The 12,380-nt window shown below is 41.8% G+C and overlaps 1 protein-coding gene across 1 annotated transcript in view; it reads left to right on the top strand.

The window, feature by feature from the left end:
* Nucleotides 1–239: 239 nt before the first annotated feature.
* Nucleotides 240–12,380, top strand: part of LOC117268722 (uncharacterized) — a 30,930-nt gene continuing 18,789 nt past the window's right edge. Inside the window, exon 1 of the mRNA XM_033645360.2 lies at nt 240–842. Coding sequence (XP_033501251.2) covers nt 419–842 — 424 coding nt within the window. The 5' untranslated portion in view covers nt 240–418. The remainder of the gene's footprint in view (nt 843–12,380) is intronic.

The following is a 12,380-nucleotide window of genomic DNA, read 5'->3' as shown; positions in this document are numbered from 1 at the left end:
GGAGCCGCTCTGTGTAATTTGGGAGGTATTCTGGAGTAATGACACGGTGCTGAGGCTGTGCTGACATTTGGGGATGACTGATGTTATTTTCTCAAAGCCAAAATGGCGTGGCTGACTGCAAGGGCGCGCGCGTGCACGGCGCGCGCGGACCAACACATGTGGGCGGGAAAATGTCGCTGCGCCTCTACTCGGGTATTTCCGGCCGCCGAGCCGAGGGGGCCGAACACGCGCGGTGCGCCGAGGCGGCGGAGAGAGCTGAGCAGCCCGGAGGAGCAGCGCCGAGCAGCCGCCGGAACCAGCGAGACACCCGGGCGGGTTGATCTGTACCCAGTGTTCCGTCGGGGAGACAGGGCAGGGGGGAGGGCTGGGGCCGGGCACAGGAGAATGAGACAGCCCTCTGAGCGGAGGGGGCGACATCATGAACGGGGCCGTGTACATTTCGTTTTTCCAGGGCCAGCTGGAGTCCGTGCTGGAGCAAGTCGTTCAGCTCGCCGTCCAGGAAATAAGCAAGACGGTGGGCTCCAGTCTGAACACGCTGCTGCTGGAGACTGCCGTGAAGGAGCAGGAAAACCACCGGCTCCGGCTGCAGCTGCAGTCACGGGAGAACCGGGGCCGAGCCAGCGCCAACCCCGCGGACGGCGGCGGCGGCGGGTCCCCGGTGGCTGGTAAGAACAAGGCTGGCAAAGCAGCGGGCGACGAGAAGGCGGACAGCGGCAGGACAAAGCCCGAGCAGCCGTCGCCGCAGCAGCAGCAGCAGCAGCTCCACGCCCCCGGAGGGCAGGGCACCGAGCCCGGCGTCCCCACCGACACACGCCGCCTGGAGCAGCGGGGACGAGTCGTGGGTAGGCACCCGTTATACAACACACACATTCACACATAGACACGCAAACAAGCAGTTGTGCGGGCACTCCTCCCTCTGTCTCAGCCTCTAACAGCACGCCAACGTTGCGTAACTCTGCAGGCCGATTGAAGGGGTTGTGAGTAAAGTGAGCTGCAGAGAGAGTGAGGCCTGCAGGTGATGAGCTCCATCTGACAAAGGAGGCTCAGTGTGGAGACACCAGGCTGCAGGAGGCCTCACATGGGTCAGGGCAACTTTTTAATTGGGCTTTAATTGGAGCAGAATGGAGGTGCAGCAGGATATAATGGTTATAATGGGAGCCCGGGGCTGAGTGGTGAGCAGCCAGGCCTCCTCGTCCATAAATAACACGTGTGGGTGTCATGTCAGATCACATGTATTTACTTTCGAGTTTCTGACTCAACAGGATCGTGAGCGGCTGATCGAGAAACACAGGTTGTAAAACAAAGACACTGCAAAGTTCTGAATCAAAGGAAGCGAGGCTTCTCTTGGCAGAAGCGTCTCCAGATCATAAAATGAGAGTTACAGCTTTCCTTGACATGTCCCCTTCAGGAATGGAGGGCGATGGTGGTTGGTGGTTGCTGGGTGGGAGGGGGACCAGGACAAAGAAGCAACAGACTGCAGGAGACGGCCTTGTGGTCGACACGACTGTACACCCACATCGAGGCGGACTGCGGCGAGCTTTAATCAGCGTTTCATTGGGGGAGAAAAGAGCCGAGGCGCGAAAAAAGGGGGCCAACAAAGATGTAGCGCAGGCGGGGAATATTCAGATTTTCAGGAAGGTGTCTTTGAGTGTTTTTACGGGTGTCAGGTCAGATTTATCACCAGGAGGAGCACTGGAATGCATCGACAGCTCTACTAGACGAACCTGGAGGGTTTTAGTCGTCGTTCCATAAAATTTGTAGGAAGTCGGATCAGATTTGGACTGAAGCGAATCGACGGGGTGCAGAGGTCAAGGCTGGTTAGGGTCTGGTATCAGTCAATACTAATACGGATTGATAACTGAGTTTCTGCACAACAGTGACAGCAGTAAACACGAGAAGTTTGTCCAATCATCCTAAAATATACTAAATTATTAATGAAACCAGGAACAAACAGAAACAAATCTGATCAATAACACGCTTTAATCGTGTGATCTTCAGCCTGATATACGGTTTGGTATCAATACTAATCAATTTTTACTTCCATACAATGAAATATAATGTCCATCAAACATTTACAAACCCAAAATATTAAATTTACTCTAATGTTAGACCAAGATTAGCGGAAAATCGCATTTTTGCTTGAAAAAATAACTTTACAAAAATCAATTGATTTTCAAAATAGTTGCCGATTAACGTTCTGTGGAAAAATAATTGATTATCTGACTAATCGTTGCAGCTCGACTATGGGTGTATTTTGACTGTTACAGAAACAAAGTATTGAAGTGTAATTTTCAGCCTGATATTCAGTTTGGTATCAATAGAAATCAGATTTTCTTCCATAGAGAGAAATATATAAGTGTTTTTAGAAAAAACATTTTCTTTGAGTTACACTGATTTTTCTTAAATTATGAACAGTCAATTTTCAGTCATAAAATTACAGCTTTTTCAGTACTTTTGATATTTGGTACTATGGACAGGAGCTGCAACTAATGTTGGTTTGTTATCGATTAATCTGTAGATTATTCTCTTGTTTAATCAATTAATCTTTTGTTCCACAAAACATTAGAAAACAGTTTTGTTTTGATTAACCGACATTTCCAAACCAAAATAATATTAAATTAACTCTAATATTGGACCAAAGAACGCAGCAGATGATCACATTTGAGAACCTGAAAGTATTAACTTTTTTTTGTGCATTTTTGCATGAAAAAAGGACTTTAAATGTCTAATTGTTGCAGCTCTACTGTGAACACATTTTAGTTGTTACAGGAAAAGTATTTACATTTGATTTTCCGCTTGATATTCAGTTTGGTATCAATAGAAATCAATTTTTTCTTCCATAGAGGGAAATATAAAAGTGTTGGTCTATAAATCATTCCTTTTGAATTGCAGTGATTTTTTTTCTCTCTAATTCTGAAAACAGTCAATATTCAGTCATGTGACAACTTTTTCGATACGATTTGATATCGCTGCTATGGACATATTTTAGCTATAGTTATAAATTCTTAATCTGATACAGAGAAATTTGAAAGTGTTTTTCTACAAGAAAAGTTTCCTGATTTGCAGTAACTTTGTCTCATTTATGAACACAGTAAGTATTCAGTCATGTAACGACAACCCTGTTTTTGGTACTTTTGATATTTTGGTCCTACGGACTAGAGCAGCAACCAAATAATTACGTTGGTTATTGATTAATCTGTGTATTTTTGTCATTTAATTAATTGTTCCTCAAAACTTTAGAAAACAGTCTTTTTTTGCCCAATCATATTTCCAAACCCAACGTATTCAATTCATTAAATTGGAGTAAAGAAAGCAGAAAATCCTTCAATTTGAGAACCAGGAAATATGGTTTTGGTGTTTTTGCTTATTTTTCTCTGGATCGAATGATCAATTAATTGACTAATAGTTGCAGCTCAATGATGGACACATGATTAGTTACAAAAAATCACTTTCTTTGATTTACAGTGTCTTTGTCTTAATTATGAACACAGTCAATATTCAGTCATGTGACAACAACGGTCCTATGGACAGGAGCTGCAACTAACCATTATGTATTTTAGCGATTAATCTGCAGATTATTCTATTGTTCTATCATTAATTGTTTGTTATACAATATATTAAAAATGGTTTTGTTTTGACTAACCAACATTTCCAAACCCAGAAATAATAAATTAACTGTAATGTTAGATCAAAGAACACATTATATTGTCACGTTCGAGAACCTGGAAATATTTACACTTTTTCTTTTGGCATTTTTGCTTGAAAAGGTACTGCCCGATATTCAGTTTGGATTCAATAGAAATCAACTTTTACCTACATAGAGAAAAATATAAAAGTGTTTTTACAATAAACATTTTCTTTGAATTGCAGTGATTTTTCTCTGATTATGAAAACAGTCAATATTCAGTCATGCGACGGCAACTTTTTAAGTACCATTTGATATTTAGTGTTATGGATTAGAGCTGCAATAACGATTATGTTTGTTATCGATTAATCTGTAGATTACTTGCTCATTTAATTGATTGTTTCTCAAAACAGCCTTGTTTTGCCCAATCATATTTCCAAACCCAACGTATTAAATTCATTAAGTTAGAGCAAAGAAAGCTGTGAATCGTCACATTATAGAATCTGGAAATATGTTTTTTTTGTTGTGATTTTTGCTTTAAAAAAAACAAGATTTTAACAGTTCTTTTTCTATGGATCAAATAATCGGTCAATTCAACGACTCTTTCAGCTCTACGATGAACATACGTTGGTTGTTACAGAAAAGGTATTAAGCTTTGATCCTCAATTTTACCTGATACTTATGTTTTGGAATCACTGTCCTCCATACAGAGAAATATAAAAATGATTTTATAAAAAAACATTTTCTTTAAATTGGCAGTAACTGTCTAAATTCTGAACACAGTCAATATTTAATTATGTGATCACAACTTTTTGTGCTCTTTGATATTTGGTCCTATGGACCAGAGCTGCAGCTAACGATTATATGTTATTGATTAATGTGTTTATTTTTGTTCTTATAATTGATAGTTCCTCAAAACATTGGAAAACTTTTGTATCGTCCAACCAACATTTCCAAACCCACATATTTTGTCATTTGACGCCAGATTTTGCGATACTTTCTAATTTCTGATACTCTGTGTGGACGCCTCAGTGTCCATACTGAACGCCCAAATTCAAACTATAATTAGTTTTTCCATAGAATATATATATATATATATTTTTTTATATATATATATATATATATATATATATATATATGTATATATATTTTCATTCAAAAGTTAAATGTCGTCCAATCGAAAGAAACATTTTCTAAATGAAATACAGTTAAAATTGTTTAAAAAGCTTTAAATCTGAACCTATCGATGAAAGAAGATGACAGAGTTACAAATCCGCTCTGATGCTTAATTAGAAACTCATGTGTTTGTGGTAAATATATATATTCAGTATAAATATCAGAATCCGCTTTATTGGCCAACGACACAAGGAAATTAACCTCAGTGTACAAATCGACATAATGCGACAAACAAAGACGACAAATGTAAACATATAAAAACAAATACATTTTTAATAAGAACAATAAAATTTGCAAGACAATGTAATTATAATCCTTAAAAACCTGCGTCTGTGTGTCACTGCTTAAATGTTGTAAAACAAATATCTGTGTTTTTATAAAATAGTTTTTTTTACAATTCTGTCAGACAGACAGACAGACAGGAGGTGAAATGTGCTGAGAGAGGAATAATCAGCCTCCTCTGTCACCGCTCGTATATTACTCAGCCCCGTGAGAGCCTTTTTCAATATGGCTTCCTCTTCCATCCAGGATACGAGCTGAGCTGTAAACACACACGGCTCCAACATGGCTGACGCTCTCCAGAAAAGACTCCAAAAGTCAAGAGAAGGGATTCTTTTATTCTGAAAAACACAGGAAACTGATCATGTGACACACATTATTGATTAATCTATTGATTTTCCTTGATGAGTTTGTGTCAGTTCAGAGTCTCATACTCAGGGCTTAAAGTACTCCGGCGTGGCGCCGGATTTCTGGCTTGACGGACATTTCTAGTATTTATTTATTTTTTGTGGCAACAACTTGGCATAAGTTAGCATTTAACAAATCAACACACACACACACACACACACACACACACACACACACACACAACGTTACTTCCAAGCACATGTTGTTTAGGTGTCTGTTACAGCCTGATATCCAAATGAGTGTGGGTGAATGTGCAACAGAAATGGACAGTTGAACTGCGTTTGAATGATTAGCTTGTGTTAGCTTAACCACCAGCTATCGGACACTGAGAGAAAACAGCATGCCGTGCAGTGTTTCCCCTGTATGCAACTAGCAGCGCTGAAATATGACCACTGCTGCTGATTTAACCATTATCCAGGTCAATTCACACACTTGTGAGTAAAGCATATAAGAGGAGAGGAGAGGGCTCCGTCTTACCTCTTCATAAACTAAAGTCATATTAATTTTGCGTGACGGACGCTTCATATAATAACAGAACAATATACTATTTATGGTGTTATGTCATCGTGTCATTTCTGTCTCTACATGGTCATGTGACTTTTTACTTTATTATATTCAATACAATTGTATGTTCCTAAATCTTGAAACACCTCATATGTCAGCTAGACAGACATTTCACCTGCTCATTACTGTGCACAAATGTACTGTATGTACTTAGTCCTAAAGAGCCCTTCTGGTGCCAGTAGATACATAGAAACATCCCAGCAGGCTGTGCTTTGCAAGCATACAAAAAAGTTTCACGCATGTGAAAATTATTTTTCATGCGTGTGCTTCACCTCCGCTGCTACAACTCCATCCTAGAGGAAACACTGCTGTGTGCGTTTTGTGCAACAGGTGGATGTGGTAGTCTACTGGTAGAGTAGAGAGAGAGCTAAGTAGCGTTGAAGTAGAGTAGAGCAGGGCAGAGAGATGGAAGCAAAATATATTAAACCCGGTGTTAATACAGCAGAACTGGAGAGAGGGGTGAAAAATAAATAGAGGTGGGCATGGCTCGAGGAGGAGGGCGCTGAGGGCAAACCATTTAGTACATGATGCAAGAAGCTGAACGAGCCAGGTGCGGCATTTTGTGTCATTGTAATACAACACTTTCAGGCTCAGAAAAAATTTGTCACTTTAAGCCCTGCAAACTGAGTTTTTCTCGATAGATGACTTTAATGAATATTTTAATTTTTTAGTGTTTTATTGTGTTTTGAACAAATAAGATAAAAGAAAACTGTGAACACAGAAACATCACATATATGATTTACAGTGTCCAGTTTATTAGGAACACCTCGCTCTTCATGAACGTGTCCAGTTTGTCTGAGATTCAGCTGCTGATGAGTTTCATCACACAGAGAGGTGTTTCTGTTATTTCGTCCACCCTCTGATGTCAGATAAAACAAACACCTTTCTGTATATCACATGTGACTGTCATAATGATTATAGTTTGATCAGTGGTACCTAATAAACTGGACACTGAGCAGATCATAGAGTACAGATAATGATTCTTTATCACTGATTCCTCTGCTGAGTATTTTGTTAAATTGTTTTGTCTACAAAATATGTAACCACAGAAAAAATCATGTCGTAAATAAGATTTTAACTCTCTGAACATGCAGTGTGCCAACATCTGGATTTTTGCTTATTGTGATTTATTTTCTTTGAGTATCTTCAAATACTTAATTTCCCTGAAATCTGTACAACCTGAGCTAAAAAGTTGTGCAAGTCATTGAACCATAATAATTGATAAAAGTATCGACATTTTCATTAAAAGATGGAGATTTTCTTAATCAGATTTAATCTCCACCCCCATTTTGTAGCAAAAACGCCTAAAATGACATACCCAAATTAAAATGACTGTAGCTTCTGAACCGCTCTGACTACATGCATGCATGAGGTCTTGCCAGAAAGAAAACTCTCTGAAGTTTCTTGTGAAAGTGTCAGAAACACTCTAGGTGATACAGAGACAGAGTAATGGGCCTCTGAAGTCAGTTATAAGTTGAAGATTTTGCCTAAAATAAAATATAAAATATGTTTCAGGATGAATAACTGTCTGTGGCTTCATCTGAGCAGGTAAATGACACTGTGGGGCTGTAGGCACACTATCAATGAACACTTGTTTCAAATTTGAAGAAGACTGCTCAAAGTATGACCATTCTACAGTGTTTTTACCATGAAAAGATCCAGGCGGAGCTCCAAATGACAAGTGGGTCACTCTGCTTCAAAACAGTACTATCAGTGATCAAACAACACTCAGCCAGCTTCAAACATTGTACCTTATTGAAATCAGGTGTGATTATGATAGCTGATGTTGTTTATGACACAGAAACACCATAAAATATCACCAAATAAAGCCATATGAAACGTGAAAGTTATGATCCCACTTTCTAGACGGTATATCTCAGCCAAAAATAGTGGTAGGAGTGAGACTCTTACCTTTTATAAACCAGCTAAGTCCCCGCTAACAGCTCCACATAAGATCGCGAGTAATCCTTTAACTTTTCCCGTCGAAAAACGGCATGACATGACTTGTCACCACTCATAGTGATTTTGGACTTTGTGTGTTTAGGCTGCTCTGGTGTGAAATACATAATAAATAAAAGAAAAACGATGTTATTTTTGAAAAGTCGAGAGCTTCCTGAATCTGACAATACCAAACATCACATGGTTTGATGATGTAGTGCACCTGGGAGATACCATTTAACAGAGGAGGGGGGAGCGAGGACGTCGGCGTCCTGGCAGAGTTAGAGAGGTTAAAAAATAAAAACACAACATATAATGTCTGAAAGACTTTTTTAGTGTACAAACAAAAATACAGAAGTCTTTGCTTTCTGCTGCAAACAAAATGACTGTTTTAGCTCCCATAGTTTTTATTTTAGATTGATCATATCCAGGATTATGCAACCAACAATCTTGGCCTTCAGCCACTGCAGCAAAATTCCGGGGTAATTACGCCAAAATAACCGGTTTGCATGACTCAAAAGGTAACATGAGGTAATGACGTGATGACGGGGAAGACACAAGCCTTAGTTATCTGCTGCAGAAAGAACGAATGTTTTAGCTCCCATAGTTTTTATTTTAGATTCGTATATATCCGGGACCATGCAAACAATGATCTGAGGCTGTCTGCAGGACGTCTGTTTTTAAAGGGTTAAAATTTCAGTCACATGACAGCAGGTAGATTTAAATGTCTGCACCTGATAACTTAGTTTCATATATTTGGTTAATGGATCAGCTGTTGAGTCTATAACGTGTGAGAATATACTGACAGTCACAGTTTGTTCCAGCGGGTCGGTCTAATTCCTGGTGTGTGACGCTGTAAACTCTGCAGTCTGTGTGTGTTGGTGGGACGGTGACGCTGCGGTGCTGCAGAGACGCCACCTACGCTGTTGATGACGCCGCACGTGCGAGCCACTGGCGGTGGATAAACAGGAAACAGCTGATAGCAGGAATTAGCGAGCAGCTAGTAGCAAGAGGGAAACACAAACCTGACAGACACTGTAAAGATGAGCAACTGGGGAGACAAGGAATTGCGCGCCCTCCTTGTCCTCGCAAACGAAGAGGCCATTAACCGTCAGATGACGGGGACGGTGAAGAACGGGCCGACTTATGAGAGAATCACCGAAGGACTGACCAGCCGCGGCTTCCCTCCCACGTCACTGTTTACGTCACACGCTGAGCTACACGTTTTGTTACTTGCTCACGCCCCCCATTGCCCCGAAAAAGGCACATTCTGTATAAACAAAAGTAGGTAGGCGGCATTTTGCTGCACTCTCCGATTTTGTTTTTATACTGCCAATGCTGAAAAAAGACTGATTGGGCTTTCCTGCAAATTTGCACAACTCCTGTTTAAAAAGGGTCAGTGATTGCATTATAGTTGATGGTGTAAAATTCAGAGCAGTGATGGCGGCCAACGAAGCAACAAGCGCTAACTCACACGTTAGCAAAGTAAACACAGTAATAAGTGAAGTTACGGCAGAAACAGTCGATAATAAAAGAATGACCTCATCAAGTTGCTCGGAGCATAAACACGTTTTCACTGTTCTTCTGACGGATTTGGCAAAAGTGAAATTTATCAGCTGGCTCTGTGGGCGATCAAGACGATGATCATTAAAAATGGTGATTTTAGTTTTTGTTGATTGATTAATGGACAAAACAGAAGTGAGACAGTTCACGTTAAAATCATGGCAGAGTAAATCTGGTTCAGTGAGCGGCAGAAATAATCGCAGGTGTGTGAATGAGTGAATGAGACACAACAAAGCAGATCAGGATGAGATTAATCCATCTGAACAGGACTGACTCCATCACAAATGATGTCAGGCAAGTGTGTGTGTGTGTGTGTGTGTGTGTGTGTGTGTGTGTGTGTGTTTGTTTGGGTGTGTTTCAGCTGGACGCCTGCAGCAACACACACACACACACACACCTCCACATGCAGAGACACGTGAGAAGAAAAGAACTGATAGGAGGACGCCACTGCGCTCTCACGCATGCATGAACACATCTGCGCACTCGAATGCAAACACACGGCTGACACGCAAAGCCTCCCCACCCCCACCCCCTCTGGAAACCAGGCCACCGAGATGACACGCCACGATCAGGACCAGAGAGGATCTCAGGTCAGATAGTGACATCACCGCAGGGACGGCGAATCACGCTCTAACCTCAGCTGGATTTTATTCTCACAAACAGAATCAAACTCAGACGCCACACGTCCAGGTTATATTTCTGTGTGATGAATAATTAACAGTGAGCCAGTTTATGAGGAACGACCTGCATCAAGAGAAGAAACACGACGAAATAAAAATATACAGTTAAACAGAATCAGAGTTGAACCTTCGTCAGTCATCTGACGTCACTGATTCAGAAAGAACACCAGTATGAATTGTGACGAACCGTACTGACCAGTAGAGTCTTCATTTTTCTCGTCATCATCAGCCGGAGTCGGTAAATCATCTGGAAGATTTGAGAGCTCACGCTGCTTCGTTTGGAAATGAAAAACTGACCTGATCACACTGAAAGAGTTTCAGCAGCTGGAGGCCACAGTTTTTAAAGAGAATGAAACTTTTTTATCGCTGTTTTTGTGCTGCAATGCGTCTCGTGTTTCTGCCCTCTGCTTTTTTCCCCACTGTCCATGGCGTGATTTGAGAGGCAGACTCCAGGTGCTCCGACATGTTCTCCCTGTGTCAGCGTGGGTTTCAAAGATCCAGGTTGCTGTGACCTTACGTTATCTATTCACAGTATCTCAAGAACAGCTTGAGGAAATTTCTTCAAATTTGGCACAAACGTCCACCTGTACGAAAGAATAAACTGACTGTAATTTGTTGGTCAAAGGTCAGTGTGACCTCACATAACTCAAGAATTCATACACTAATTCTGACCAAACTTGACACAACTGGACTGGTGGGCGGAGTCATGTCTGTAACATGTGAAAGATGTTAGGAGCACCTATGTTTTATCCCTCAGAGCGTCAATTCTGACACTTACAGAAAAAGAACATACAGTGATCTGGATTTGCGGCCGCACCGCCCTGAAGAAGTCTGCTGTCCCAGAAATCATTAAAGCCGTCACTGAAGTGCAGTGAATGATCCGTGTAGATGTTCACAGTCCGCCCAGTAACATCTCCGTCCATCAGTCGTCCTCCCGTTAACTAGGAGGTGATTCATTCTGAAGATAAGGAAGATTTATTATCTGACAGGCAGCTTCCTGTTTCTCAGTCGTCTTCTAGGCGCTGGAGTTTTTAGCTTTGATGAATTCCAGCGCTGCTCTGTTCTCGGCGGCCGCGCCCGCATCGCGCTGAGGAAGTAATAGCAGTGTTGATGAATTACCCACTTTGTCTGCAGCACATTAAAGTGACGGCGGTGCTGCTCTTAAAGATAAACAGAGAACAGAGAGAAGTGTCTGCAGCCCCACAGTAACACACACAGCCAGATAATGAGGCCACGGCCTCAATACGCTCAGGTCAAAGGTCACTCTGCTTTGTGTTGGTGGGGGGTCGACTCGATGAAAAGTAGGCTACGCTTTCACTCTGATATCTGCTCGAGGAGGAGGAGGAGGAGGAGGATAGCTGGAGTGGTTCTGTTAGTGTAAGTTATTAAATGAGCCCCTGCAGACACGAGCAGCACAAACCTCTTAATGTGCAAATGAAACTAAACACATCTGAGACGTTGGTGTGAGGCTGAAGTGACGGTTCCTCTCAGCTGTGATTCAGCTCTTTATTATTGTCTCCATCGGCCATTTGGTCTGAAACACCCGTACGCTCGTCGGGCGGCCGGCGGTCCAGGCTATCAGTCCTCCTTTAAGAGGCTGCAGCGGCCTGAGTTTATTTTATTTGAAGAGTTTATTTTTGGCTCCTTGCCTTTGTTTGACAGGACAGAGTAAAGTGTGAAGGGGGAGATGGAGAGAGGGGATGACATGCAGCCTTTGTACATGGGACGGCTGCTCCAAACACTGCGCTACTGGGTGCCGCAGCAAGCCGAGCTTTAAAACTGGAGTGATTATACTGGTGTCGTATGAAACTAAAAGACCGAAAGAATCCAGCTCCTCAGGAAGGAGGTGAAATAACGCTCCATAATTAGGCTCAATTTTGGGGACACAAGAACAGCATGGCCATTTTCACAGCGGCCCCATGACCTCTGACTCCAAGCTATCTGAATGAAACTGGGTTCTATGGGAACCTACCAGTCTGCCCTTACAGACGTGCCCACTTTATGCTGGTCCCATGCAGTATAATGTTTCATTGTCACCTGTTGTATTTGAAGCTGTCTGCAGACTGGCTCCATAAACAGACTCTGAGCTGTATGAATCAGGTCTGACTGTGAGGCCGAGACTCAGTGAGTTCAGTTTCAGTCATGTG

This window comes from Epinephelus lanceolatus, chromosome 18 (assembly GCF_041903045.1).
Source record: "Epinephelus lanceolatus isolate andai-2023 chromosome 18, ASM4190304v1, whole genome shotgun sequence".
NCBI lineage: Eukaryota > Metazoa > Chordata > Actinopteri > Perciformes > Serranidae > Epinephelus > Epinephelus lanceolatus.
Note: the sequence above shows the minus strand (reverse complement) of the source record. Positions and strands in the feature narration are given on the sequence as shown.